Raw genomic sequence first — 15,250 nt, forward strand, 5'->3', positions numbered from 1 at the left:
TTTCTGTATGTAATTGATCTTTCACCAATCTGGTAATATATTGTGAAACCAGCAGGGTATCAATTGCAAAACTGTCAAAATGTGGTGTGTGTGTGTGGCACTCGTTGCTCTGCGTGATGTGTTTACAGTCTTCACATTCTCTGTCCATCTTATACACATGTGTATATACTGTACACACACATTTAACCGTACACATGGGTATAGCTTACAGGTTGAGGGACATGTGTTTTAATGTGAGTGGAAATGTGTGTTTTTAGTCCAGCCTTCACCCCATTATGCATTTCAGCATGTTTGTTTATGTGAGGTTGGCTTCAGTACTGTGTGTGTGTGTGTGTGTGTGTGTGTGTGTGTGTGTGTGTGTGTGTGTGTGTGTGTGTGTGTGTGTGTGTGTGTGTGTGTGTGTGTGTGTGTGTGTGTGTGTGTGTGTGTGTGTGTGTGTGTGTGTGTGTGTGTGTGTGTGTGTGTGTGTGTGTGTGTGTGTGTGTGTGTGTGTGTGTGTGTGTGTGTGTGTGTGTGTGTGTGTGTGTGTGCGTGTGTGCGTGCGATAAATGTGTGTGAATAGCTGGCATATGGTAGCCATCTTACCCTGGCGGCCGAGCTTGAGGAAATTCCAGAGTTGGAGAGCTAAGGCCAAGATACTGCTGACACACACACACACACACACACACACACACACACACACACACACTTGCACACAGTACAGGTTTTTCATATTTTTTATTTTAAAAGGACTAACAAGTTGATGTTAAATCGTGCTTTCAGTAGCTATAGCCAAAAAGTTAATTAGCATGTTCTGATTGCTCAACATAATGACTTGAAAAGTATTGTCATGCTTGCGATCTCTCTCTCTCACTCCCTGTCTCACAAACATGCGCAAACACACTCAGGCCTTGGTTCTGTGAATTTGCTCGGTGCTATCTCTGTGCACACATGGCAGCCATTACTTCTTGTGTGTTTAGGCTAGGGCAACATTTGGAAGTAAGCCTAGCAGTTCGACCAGCAGCCGATATATAGTACTAACTGTTCAGATTCTCTAGTCTTCTCAGTTGTTTTTACTGGTATTTATTAGGCCTGTCTAGCTTTCATTTATGAAGATTGGAGCTATTGCAGAAGTCCAACTTCATGTTTTCATCATAGTACTGCTTGTGGCAGTGGCAAGTGTCATAATATTCCATCATGCATTCACTCTGCATTATTCCCCGCAACAAACACAACTTAAAGGGGCCTATTATGTTCATTTCCAGGTTGATATTGTTATTGTGTTCCTCTACTGTGACATCTTTCATGCTTTAATGTTCAAAAAGCTCTTTATTTTCCTCATACTGCCTGTGCTGCAGCGCCTCTTTTCACCCTCTGTCTGACACCAGAGCCCAGTCTGCTCTGATTGGTTAGCTGCCTGGCCATCTCTGTTGTGTTTGGTCAGCCGCTTAGAGATGTTCCGCCCCGTAGCCTTTCACATACAATGTGAGAGAGCGCTAGCCAATAGATGTTACATGGTGATGTCACTATGTCGTTGAAGTAAACCAAGGAGTTCAATGGAAGCACTTTAGCAGGGGGGGAGAGTGTGTGCGTCTCTCTACATTTTTACGGAATCATTTTGGAATGTGTATGTTAGGGCTACACATGGGTCCAGTAGAAGCAGGTGATGTTATTTTAAAAATAAAAAAGACCTTTAGGCTGGCACCTGTCCGGCAGTCATAGCTCTGTGACTGTATATCATCCCTGACTGGCCAGATGTTTCCAGAACTGAATTGGCTCCTGATTCTCCTTCCTTATAATCTTTTTCTTATCCTCAGAAACACAGCATCTAATTTTTCCACTTCTACTGTTTCCTTATCTCGCGTGCACTCAAGCCTGTTCACATTAGATGACTTTCATTTAAACACCTTTCTCTGCCCCTGTCTGCCTGATGCTAATAGCATGTATCTGTCTCTCTGTATGTCTCGGTTTTGTCTGTCTTGCATGCTTTTTTTCCCACTTTGATTCAAACTCTCATAAATTGTTGCTACTCAACACATTTTCATCCACATGTGTCAGTTTACATACAGGATGATTCAGGTAATGGAAAGAAAAATAGGGAAAGTGCTAAAATCAAAACTTCACTTGTTGTTCGAAATTCCTTAATATCGAGTTGCAATCACAGTAGGTTGGTTATATAATTGGCAAAACACTGGCACACATGTCTGTCAGCAGTGTTGTTATCGCCCCGAAAGGTCAGACTGATGGTGTGTGCAGTGGTTGCCATGGTGACTTGGCTAAACACCAGAGCCATTGTAACTCTCACCCACCATCCTGGCTCCCTCTGTTGTTGGTTCAGTGCTCGTACGTGCACACAGTGAGTCCACAGTCTCACTTACACACACACACATGCATGCACGCTCACACACACACACACACACACACACACACACACACACACACACACACACACACACACACACACACACACACACACACACATACACACACATGTGCTTGTATCTCTTAGCTAATCCCTCAATGTGTAGTTATTACCAGGTACCCACAATGACACACACACAAATCACACACACACACATCACACACACACACACATCTCACACACACACACACATCTCACACACATCTCACACACAAATCACACACACACACACACACACACACACACACACACACACACACACACACACACACACACACACACACACACACACTGATGAGCATATTGTCCAGGCTAAATTATAGATCAGTCTTGGTTAATCTTTAATTTATGACATAACCCATAATGACCTTTCCTCATGAGCAGGACATCCTGTAATAAATGATGTTATGTCACTGGACAGCAAAACAGTGAGTGTGTGAGTGGACAGACAACGATAATGAGACAGCCAGAACAAAGTGAAACTTTAGTTGCTTTTTTTTGCCTGTTTTTCTGCTTTTTATCACCCAATTCCATTTCTGCCCATCTGTTGTTTTCACCCTGTATTTAAGCCCCCCCAACTTCTGCTCCCCGCCTCCTTCACTATTTTCCCTTTTCTCCGTCTGTCTCCCCTCTCATTGTCTTGCTTCGTCTCTTGTAAAGCTGAATGTGCAGTGGCATGCCAGAGTGTGAGTGACTCATGTGGGATTATGCTGCCACAGAGAGGACTGGTTAGAAGAGAAGCCTTTTTGAATTGGATTACTCCGTGTGCACACACCTCCTTTTACTACACAGTCCTTTTTAAATCAGCTTCTAAATTGCGCATGGACAAATAATTCACTTCTTCTTTTCCTCCGAGGCCCTGTTTTCGATTCTTCCCTTTCCCAGTGCTTCTCTACACAACTAGTGTTTGACTTCTGTCAGGATACATTACATTACATTGCATTTAGCTGACGCTTTTATCCAAAGCGACTTACAATAAGTACATTCGACCAGGAAGACACAACCTTGAATAAAACAGAATCATATAAGTACATCAGGTTTCATAGAGCCAAGCATTTCAAGTGCTACTCAACTGGCTATAGATAAGCCAGTCCTTTATTAGTATATAAGTGCTCTGTTAGCAGTTCTTTGTTAGTCATTCTATCGCTCGAGGTGGAGTCGAAAGAGATGAGTTTTCAGTCTGGGCTTTTCACCCTTGACATTATTTTTAAAGGAATGTTTTCCACTCAGGAATTTCTCTTTCTACAATTACTTTTAATCACTCCTGTTGTGGTAACTGCTGTGGATTCGCCAAGACTACTTAACCAGCAGCAATTTTATATTCAAGTTATGTGTGTACAGTATAGCTGGGTCTCCACTGTTATTTTGAATCTGTGTGCATGTGGGAATACTCTGGTTATGGGTGCATCCAAGTGACAATATCCATGGCTACATTCCCCTGTCTATTCTGGTTGTTGCTGGAAGAGTTACAGAAGAAAGGTGACTGGTAGGGGTGAGTCACAGAATAGGCTTGCGATTACACACACCCTCACTCGCAGACAACCTATGGAAAGAAAGGCTGTTGAAATATGAGAAGTGATCCATTGTGAGTTGACTTTTGGCAGCAGCCATAGTGCAAAACAAATCTTATTTTTCATACTAGCTGGCTAAGTGAAGGTAAACTTTCAGTTTCTACCTAACGCAAGGGTTCAGTGGTACTATGGGCATGTTTACACTGGATCAAAGTGTGGTTTTTCACATTTAGCTTCAGAAAGACCTCATGCAGCTGCTGAGGAAAGTGGTTTGTGGTAATATCAGGCTTGCACAGATCCCAGTCTGCCAAAGGAAGTTTCTGTACACATTGATAGTGAGTCAACTCCCTCTTCACCGTTTTTAAAGAACCGTCATGTTGTCATTTGTTTTGCATCAGAGGAGAATCATTGAGAAGATGTTTCATTTAATGAGTGAAAAAGTGACCTATTCTGAGTCCAGCTTTTAACTTAGGAAAGAAAATGAAATCAAAGTGGTTTCATTGCTTTTCTTAATATTTACCCACAATGAATTTGTGGTGAAATGTATTCCCGGGAATTACAAAAAAACACACAGCAAGACGAAAGAAAACGTTGTTTGTTTTTGCCTCACATCTCCAAAGGATTTGGTCGTATCGATCAGACCAAAGGAGTTGCATCACTGCTGCACACATATTTAAACTTTTGATTTGTGTTCTTGCATTTAGTGTTTGGATACAAATGAGTGCCTACATGTGTGTTCCGGTTTTCCTGTAAATAAAGTCCCCAGGCTGTGATGTAGGGCTTTGCCTCCCGTGGAAGATCCTGATGCATTTACTGGACTTAAGAGGTTTGGTTTTTCTTTGGCTGATATCCTTGGGATACAATATGATCAGAAGAAGCTTTAACATGGCCGTCTACCTGTTGTTACTCCATTTCTGGTGGAACGTGTCATTCTAGACATGCCCATCATACTTACCAAGAACAGACCAACTATTCAAACTATTGGAAAATAACACTTATGAAGCAGTTCAACTGACACTGGAGTAAAAACAGGATGCTTGGATTTGGTAGGACAGATTAACAGCGTGTCCTCAAGAAACAGCATTGTTCTCAAGTGTTAGGGGAAGCAGAATAGGAGACCTTTGTGAAAATTAGTTTACGGGACTTTGTACTGTGTGGCATTAGAGATGGAAAATAAAGAGGGCCACTGCAGGAAGACACAGGCATGGGAGGGAGAACACAGATCTTTAAAGATGGTGAGGGGGAGGTAGAGATAAGAGAGAGCTAATTGATTGAATGGAAATATTACACAGGAGTGAAGGAAAGGTGCAGGGAGATGCCGCCCGCATTTTCTCATCTCTAGTTACTCTGAGGGGTACCAGGAAAGGGAAGAGGGTAAGCCATTATAAAGTATGACGTAAACATGTTTACTGAACCCTGAACGTCCCGGCCTTAGAGGGATGGAAAACGGTAGCCAAGGACTGTCTGCAGACTAGACTAAGAGAAAAAAAAACTGCGTCAATGTGTGAAAAAAGTAATCGAAATGGACTGAAAGTAGTGGACAGAAAGGAAAAGTGTCCTTTGGGTGTACCCTGAGGCTAGACTTTGGAGACAAGAACTTAAATCAATATTCCCGTAACCCATTTTAAATCTCACGGACAAATATTTACTGCTTATTCACAAGATAAATGTTGTAGAGGAAGCAAAACATATTCTTAGTTTGTTACCTATATGCTTAAGGGCCAGAAATCTCAACATATAACTTAGCTTGAGGCACTTTGTTTTAGGGCTGCTCGATTATGGCAAAAATCATAATCTCGATTATTTGGTTCAATAATTGTAATTGTGATTATTAAATGTGATTATTCATTGACATTGAAAACATCCATTTATTGAAGATTTTTTATTTGAACATTATGTTTTTAACAGTTGATTACCCTGAACTTTAAGTATAATTTAAAAAAAAAAAAAGTAATAACAATAATAGAGAAATAATCGTTTTATTTTGATTACGTTGTTTTCGTAATCGTTGCAAGCCATAATCGTAATCGCGATTAAAATACGATTAATTGAGCAGCCCTACTTTGTTTGTGAAAGTAAAATGTTTTTGTCAAGAATACTTTCACACAGAATGCAAATATTATGTTGCGAAAAAGCAGCTACATTATTCTCCACAGAGCCCATGCATCATAAACCGAATATGTTGAAAGGAAAAAACAACAAACAACAACAGTATGGTTTATCTGTAATTCGGATAAAAACGCAAACTTTATTATTTCTTTCAACCGTGACAATGGTTGAGCAAACCAGAACCGCGTCTTCCGTTTAACCTTTCAGAATAATATAAGAGCTCTTGACATATTTCCTGCATACATGTTTACCAGTGGGATCTTAACATTTCCCCGAGCATTTTGCTAAGAGGAAATTCAATAACCTAGCTTTTAGAGGCTTAGGCTTTACAACAATTTACCTCAGACAGACTGCCAGACGCTGATCTCAGTTAACTTGATCCCAGTGGTTGGTCCTCTGCCTGCACAAATCCATTTCGATTTTTGTATTGAACCTGTGCCAGTTTGCATCGCCGTCAGCACGATACAGCATATCATATTTGTTTGCTCCTTCTTGGCAGTTTGATTGGAGTGGGAGGTTTCGGTCAAAGTCCTGTGTCTGTGTAAATTCAAACAAATTGACCGGTATATAAGCCTGGGTTTTAAGGTACAGAATGTACTGAATGTACAGAAGCTTAAGAAAGCGTGAAAGGAGGACTGGACCGAGGAAGAGGAATGTAAGCAAGTGAGGGAGACAGGAGTTGGTGAGATTTGAAATTGCTGAGTGAAGCTACAGTGCTGTAGTGGTGAATGTAACACTATCCTGCTACATCATAAGAGACTATTGGTAATCGAGGTCATCGCAGCTCCCCTAAAAAGCGTCCAAGATCTTGGTAGACGTTTCTTTTTTGTCTTTCCGAAGTGCTCAGTTTTCTTCATCAGTTTTTTGGCGGATGCACATGAATGAATGATTTCCATCACCTCCTTTTCCATCGATCAATCTGTAGTAACGTGCTGGATGTCCATTTCGTAAATTGTTACATTTGGTTGTGAAAGCCAAGCCAAAGTGTCAAGATTGACAAATGGCGTGTTTTTAAATTGGCCTTGATACATTTTCCACGGTCTCTAAGTTGTTAATGGTGTGTTTTATTGAGTGGGATCAAACGTTGTAGCTTTTAACTGCGCGTGTGGAGAATTAATAGCTGAGCAAATTAATGTGGGTATGATGAAAAAACAAGATATATATCGAGGACATATAGGGAAAAAAGGGAGATGGATTTATGGAACTGTGTTTGTATAAGGTTGCTTGTATTTGAGATCATCTGTATTTAAAAAGTTCATACTTGTATTATATATTTTAACTTGTTGCATGCTCAAATATTGAAAAACGTCTTTATTTTTCTCCCTCAGTCTGAAACCAACTTTGTGAGTTTCAACAAAATTGCTTTGCTTGGCAACAACTTAGGTCTGTGTTGACTTTCTGTCAGCTGGTGACATTCACATCACATGCACTGCAGCTGTAAATAAGCAGGACAGAATATAATATGTTGAAAACTGTAAAACTGTATACATTTTACACTTATGAAATCCTGATTTTGCAGAAATCCTGCAGACAAATCTACCTTAAAAGAAGATAGAAGCATTTTTAAACTGTTCTAATCTGGCTTGAAACGTGTTATCGGTTCCAACATTGTCCTTTAGTTTGATCGTGTCCCTGTTTGCTTACACCAAATATCCTCGTCTTTTTTATGTTCCACAACTGTCAAACTATCACCCTCATTATTTCACCATCAACAACAGCAACGCGTTTATAACTCACCAAACATGTCGTCGTCATTGTTTAGACATTGGCATGACTTAGATGAGCCAGACCTAACACCTTGTTCCCCTGATGAAAAGTTGATGATATTTACGCCATGGTTTAAACAAAGAAGATCTGTTTGGCCTCTTGTGGTCGCAGGTTTCATTTCACTGCCAAAGATAATCATCTTCATCAATCTTTGAAGTCCAGTTTATTTGTGCAGTCCAGTATCACACACACAACTGTCAAGGAAGCAATCTGTCATGGTCTTAAAAAACTGCATTTGATAGGCGTTAACAATGCAGAACTTTCAGAAGGTAACAATGATTTGAGACAGAGACAACGTTTTTTTCTCATGCTTGACTTCATTTATTTTGGCTATTTCTTGTTTTCAAAGCAAGTTCAATTTAAAAGCAACACCTCGGGATAAACATATTTGTTTATTTGACATGTCCTCCATCATATTGTGGCGCAACACATATGTGTTCCATTCTTTTGTTTCTAGCTGTCTTTCACTATTTATGAGCTCAGCTAATGAAACTCACAGTCAACTTTTCTTTGAGACTCTGTCTGACCACCAGAGACGCTATACATCCTCAAAGTGCAGTAATGTGCTGCGTGACTTGCTGTCAGTCTTTGGAGTTTTGGTTTTCATCTGCTGCTCCATACACCACTAGTGCCAAAGGGTCTCCAAAACTGTCTATAAAATCATTTTCTGTCAGCAAATTGTGCTTCAACTGTAAAAACTGCAAAAATATACATTGTCTGGACAGACCCCCAAACTGCTCCAGCCCGCCTCACTATGGCAGCCCCTTCCCTCTGACACCTCTTAATGCATACGTTTGTTACGTACTGTGTGTTTATCATTAAAAGGGAATCCATGGTATTTATAAAGTCTATGTTTCTTCTGAAAGGTAAAAGCGTATTTGTTCAGTCCTTTGGTATAAGGAAGGGAACCAAAATATAGGGCTTGAACCCCCAAAATAAATATATACATTTAAGGTATGAGCATATGTTCAAAGAAACTACAACTACTATCACAATGTGTTGATTTTCCGTTTAAATCAGCATAAATACTTAAATAAGGCAAACTATCTTCAGAAGAAGTTGATCGTTTCCGGATTTTAAATTAAATTGAATCAATGTGTTGTAGTAACACCACAATAGGAAGAATTGCGGAGAACCCGGCAATCCTCCTCTCCATCTGTGCGTGGAGAATACCAGAAAAAACAGACACACCTCCACCATGCGTTAATCACCTCAACGCCAATGTGAATGCAGCCCAAAAGCCTCTTTGATGCATCCACCTTTGCAGTTTCAGAATATACACTGACTGAATATATGAAACAAAGTCTAGTAAGGTAACGACACTGTGATTCACCTTTCTCTCTTTGTGGTGCAGAACGCTGTTTGACATTGAGAGAAATAAAAGCAGTGAGTTCTCGTTGCTTTGTGCCAGATTCAACCCACAGAAAATGTCCCGTTTCTTAAAGACACGACATTGAACCGTTCAACACGCGAAGCAGAATAATAAACCGTCTGAGAGCAACACCGCTATGAGACACTATTTTCTTCAATGCTGCTGAACACCTTGCTTTCAGCGTAACCAACACACACTTTTAAATGTTCTTTCCTTCTTCTTGTTGTATTTGTAGTTGATCTTTTTCTAGTCTTTTCTGTCTTTCTCTGTCACTGTCACAGAGTCCCTTTTTTTTTTTAAATCCCCAATCCATCATGAGCTGCAATCACATATTTAAATTAAAAAAAAATAGTGCTTCAGAAACTTTGTAAATATGTGTATACCTATTATTAATTATGAAAAGTTATTGAAAATCTATTGGTACCATGTGATTGCTATTATGGCTTTCGGTCATATCGATTTCTCTATATTTGTGTCCCATAAATGACTAGAAAGCCATATAGTGCATTATCAAAAACATTGTTCTTCGGTATTGCTTCAGTCAGTCACCGTTTTATGACATAACGTCCTATTTGAACAGGAAAAGGACCTCACTAAAGACTTAACAAAAGCCTCTTATGGGCCTTTAATCTCTCGCTGCGGAGGTGCCATTAAAAGTGTTGATGTGTTTATCACATGCTGCTCTATAAAGAGAAAGGGCACCACAGATAAGATAAGCGTGTTTGTTTTTGTGACTTTGGGCTTTAGCAGCTCACAAACACATACACCACATTGTCTTTCACACTTTGTCACATTCACACAGACACAATGTCTGATGTGAATGTCCCATGGAGATACAAATATCAGCAGCATCACATCATACGTCCATAACTCCATGGCCACCATTCTTCTGCTACAGCAAACATACTGTATCCTGTACTCAGGAAGAAATGTCTGATGTATTTGAACTATTCCATGATGTCTGCCTTTCCTTTTTGTGTCATATCCGTAAAAATGCCTTGTTTCTCTGTCTACTTATATGTTTATAAATAGAAATACATATAGCCAGTCAAATCAGTTCATTTTTTATGTAATTGCGTAAAGAATCAGAAACGGGTTTATTGCCAGGTAGGTTCACACGTACGAGGAATTTGACTTGATGTGGTGCATACATAAAATATGTTTTTTAAAGTACAGAGATAGCGAGCTATATTAAGAACACTGTACAAAATATATAGTTAGATCGCAATAAAATAAAGCAGTAATTTACAGCAAAATAGAATACAGTGAATTATAGAATATGAAATGTGTGCAGTAAGCAATATTTGAACATTGTGTGCGTTAATTCAAGCAGTTGTATAGTGCATTTCCTGTTCTTTCCATTTGTTTGTGTTGTATAGGTTTTTCTGCCTGTTAATGGTGTGCAAAGGCTTAAAAGTTCTCTCCAGTGGGAGTTTCTCTCCCACACACTTCCCCCCTACCTGAAACGCCTCCATTGGACTTCTTTGTTAACTCCAGTATCTTAATGACCTCACTACTCTTACGCGTCTATTGGCTTGTGCTTTATCACACTGTACATGATAGGCTAAGGGGCCGGACATTTCCGACATATCTTTAAGCTGTGGATGAATCACAGCAGAGCCAGCCAGTTAACCAATCAGAGCAGACTGGGCTCTGGTTTCAGACAGAGAGTGAAAAGAGGTGTTGCAGCACAGGCAGTAAGAGACAACTGAAACCATTTTTAACATTAAAGCATGGAAACACAGTGTCATAGTAAGGGCAACAAATACAAATATGAACCTGATAATGAACAAAATAGGGCCCCTTTAAATGTTATTGAATTTAGATAAGGTCTATAACATGTATGATGACAGATGTCCTGCTTACAACCATACTATCAAATACATTTGAACAAACTACACTTTTATCTATTCTACAGGCACATTATTTTAGATGTCGTGTTGAGATTTGATTTATGGTACAAAGCTAAAACTGGATCGGTTCTCCAGCCCAAATATAACCAAAACTTTACATTTCCCAGAATGTCAGAGTAGTAAAGCCAGTGGAAACAGAACATCCTTTCCAACATAATTTCCTTCTAAATGTGTTCTTAATTTTGAGAAAGACTTCCACTTACGATGTCAGTTACGAAAAATATGGGCGACCAGTTGTCTACACCATTGTCTTTGCATTTTATTTCGACTTTATGTGAAATATAATTTGCAATGATAAAGAACAGTCAGACAGATTTGTGAAATGATAAACTGCAACTTGTTACCAAACTATTTTAACATTGCTGTGTATTTCTGGACAAATTGATCAGAAGAAAGGAGACATTTCTTTCTGTTTTCCCAAGCATTGGTTCTTTCCGTACCCATTTACTTGTACAAAATGTGCTTCAAATGATGATAATGATGATGTTGTGGATGCTTACTTACTGCCAAACCTTTTAGGCTTGAAAATAACTCTTAATCATTTCCTCCCTCTTTCTTTCTCTCTCTAGATGCCAGGCCTTTTGTCCAGCCCTGTGTGTCTGACAGTCATCTGGTTTTTATCTTGGTCGCTGCGTCCCATTCGTGCTCAGATCCAACTTGATGAAGGTAATGCATGCACACCAAGCAGAACGCCATTTTCCCAAGGACAGATTTAAAACACATAGAGAAACACACATGCTGTTAAGAATCAGGCACGGATTCCTTTTGGGGAACTATTTTGGGCACTTATCTTAACTCAAAGTGTAAGGGGAACTTCTGTGTAGCACTGCAGTGGGAGTCACCGACTCATGAAGGAGACACAGGACGAGCAGGAGTTCTGATGTCAAACACTGGTAGTTTATTACAAGCATCGGCCGGAGAATTCATATCACAAGTCACAGCAGCCAAAGGTTCTGACTGCACGGGAGCGTTGTCATGTCAATTCTGATCAGCCTATCTCTTGATAGACCTTTTAACCAGCTTCACTAAGAGTCAACCCACATATTGAGGGAAGGTATACGTGAACACCTGGAGACACTGAATCACTTATTTGACTCTATGGCTCTGTGACCGAGAGTTGACCGGTCATAAAACTGATAATGGCAGCAATAGCTGAGACTTCCCATTCCCTAAGACAGATAACAGACTTAGGCTTCGTCGTAAATGTCAACAGGCCGAAAGGTCAAATATCTTAAGTAAAGACAAAATTAATCCCTAACACAAAGTACTTGTGGGACCTAAAGCTACTGCTGAAGAAAAGAGGGAGGAAACGCATATAAAATGTCATAAATCCAAGACGATTTTTTTGTTTAAACACATTGTTGTTTCTTTTCACGGTTCTGTCTCTGTCCAATTTAAATGTAAACCTTTTACTCTGCAAACAATAATCCTATTGTTAGAAGAATCTTTTTTTTTTCACAAAGCTCTTGAGGGATCTGTTTGGCATTAAGAAATCTTTTTTTATTTCTCTCTCTCTGAAGACTGTATTTCCCTCTTTGTATTAAACGCTCTTCATTACTGCATCTCTTTATATCATGGTAACAATGAGGACAGTCACCCGTGGCCCCTTAGGTTAAAAATGTCAGAATTTTCCCTTCCCATTAATTGTACCCTACTGGGGCTCCAGGGTCCTTTCTTATTGTTTAGAAAGTACTGAGTTTCGTCCAGCTTGCACTTTCTGGGTCCACCCTGCCTTCGGTTCTCAATGTCACAAGTGTGTGGTTTTGTGTGTGTGTGTGTGTGTGTGTGTGTGTGTGTGTGTGTGTGTGTGTGTGTGTGTGTGTGTGTGTGTGTGTGTGTGTGTGTGTGTGTGTGTGTGTGTGTGTGTGTGTGTGTGTGTGTGTGTGTGTGTGTGTGTGTGTGTGTGTGTGTGTGTGTGTGTGTGTGTGTGTGTGTGTGTGTGTGTGTGTGTGTGTGTGTGTGTGTGCGCGTCTGGGCCGGGCCGGGCCGTGTTGCCAGAGGCAGAATCAGATATGAGTGGAACGCTGCGGGTTTGGGGAATAATGTACTTCACTGCCAATAAAACATGAATACACACATTCAGACCAGCCAACCATTTGCACTGCACCAAGGTGTGTGTGTAAAGAAAATCTGGTTGAAACTGAGATGGATGGAAAGATTGACACAGGGAGAAACAATAAAAACAGAGACAGAGGAAGATTATATTTTATTTTACATTTAAGGAGGAATTCGTTTATTTTGAACATTGACCCTCTGTTGTTGCCTGGTTGTGAGAACACTGCAAAAAGTTGTTAAACTTGCTATTTCAAAGCACAGTTTCCAAACTGCAAGGGCCATAAACAAAAGTGTCTTCTAAACAAACAACAGAAAAGGTTTACCGACTAATGTGCATTTCAAAAGCTTGAATTACAACTTTTACTGGTAAACTATAGATCTTTTTGTGAGTTTTTGATAGAGATTTTGTCCGATTCTGATTTCCTTTCTTCTTAGGATACATTTGAGACACAATACAAAAACAATTTTACTTACATTTAATGGAAAATCTAATGGTATGTTCATACCTGATGAAATATTATGTTATACTGTTTACATTTGCCTACTATATATATTTATTATCTATATAAAACAATGTTAATAAATTGGTTTACATACATATATATGAATCAGTTTGGACGAAGGCATCTTACATTTACTGACAGAGCGGAGGGAGAGAACCCATGTCCTGCTCTGGTGAAAGGTCGGATAAATGACAGCTTGCTTGGTGTATCTCAATTGGCAAAATGAGCAATCCAAAACGCTGTGTCCAATAAATAACCGCTGTCTTAGTAGCTCAGTTTTATTAACCATGCCTCGTGTTACATATGACAAATTGTTTCCCGTACACACTGCAGCAGAAGGAACAGGCTTTCATTTGCTTATTAAAACAAAAAACTCTCAGTAGCTTTCATTATCCTCCTTTCTTTGCGTCTCCTCCACTGAAACACACGAATGTAGCCACAAAATCACAGTGGAGCACTTCGCTGCTCTTTCCCCAGCTGTTTCATTTTGCGCAGCCACTAGAATAACAGAAGGAAAGCAAGCTAGGTGTGAGTTAAACCAAGTATTGAAAAGGCCTTCAGTGCAACCTCCAACTTGAGTATGTGTAACATTTAATTTAAGATGAACTTAGTTGGTCCCTGAAGGACACATGAGGTTATTTCAATAGGGAAAACTAACATAGATATACCAATACAGCAAATTAAAAAACAACATCTCCAAAAAGCTTCACGTGTCTGGTTTGAAGTGACCAGAAAATACCTTTTTTAGAACCAAATGAATGATTTAGGTTGTATCCTTCGCGATTCAATGCCAGTTAAACTTGTGACCTAAACATACATTTGTTTTTTAAAGATTAAGAAGGAAAAACAAAACTCAAACGCGGGACAACTTGTTTGTTACTTAGGGAGCAGAGGCCAGCAGGGAGTGAGCATGCCTGAGTGATTGAGGTTGAGAATTAGCGAAGGTGTGCGCGTGGCAGGCTGGCAGTCAAAGTGATGTTTTTCCACTCCACATCTACTGTAAATGCCAGCTTTCATATTATGGAGCCAAGCTATAAACACACACACACACACACACACACACACACACACACGCTGCAGATAGAGTATCAATCTGGCAAATTACTTCAGTCACCGCAAATATTTGCTCAGGTATACACTGCACTTAGTATTGCAGCACATCAACACTACCTTCCAAGTTGCATGATGTCAAGTTTATACTTTAGCCGCTTCTAAATCATCCTTTTGGCACCAATGGACGTTGTATTGAGTAAATCAAGCGCTGACCTTACATTGCCTCTGATTTCACATTATTGGATACTTACTTTAGATTACATTGCTGCTAATATAGTTCCAGTTACAAGTGTGAGTAGCAATGTAGCTATAGGTGTGGTGGGAAATCATGACATAGTCCCCGTTGAAATTGCTAAATTATATTTTGTGAACACCATAAACTAAATTCTACTCACCCACATCCTATAAGGGTGGAGACAGAAAACCCAGAGATGGATGTTTTTCAACCGCAGCACATGAAACCAAAGCTGTTTGCATGGCTAGACAGTGTAGACATAATTAAAAAGGTGAACATGTGTATAAGCAAACTGCTTCCAGATCCACAGGTTAATCAAATTCTTTGGAGC

General features: G+C 39.7%; 1 protein-coding gene across 1 annotated transcript in view; it reads left to right on the plus strand.

Annotated features, from left to right (window-relative positions):
* The window catches only part of il11ra (interleukin 11 receptor subunit alpha), a 51,787-nt gene that overhangs the window by 24,505 nt on the left and 12,032 nt on the right, over positions 1-15,250 (plus strand). The window contains exon 2 of the mRNA XM_034096575.1: positions 11,643-11,739. Within this exon, the coding sequence (XP_033952466.1) occupies positions 11,643-11,739 (97 nt within the window). The remainder of the gene's footprint in view (positions 1-11,642; positions 11,740-15,250) is intronic.

Source organism: Pseudochaenichthys georgianus, chromosome 12 (genome assembly GCF_902827115.2).
Source record: "Pseudochaenichthys georgianus chromosome 12, fPseGeo1.2, whole genome shotgun sequence".
NCBI lineage: Eukaryota > Metazoa > Chordata > Actinopteri > Perciformes > Channichthyidae > Pseudochaenichthys > Pseudochaenichthys georgianus.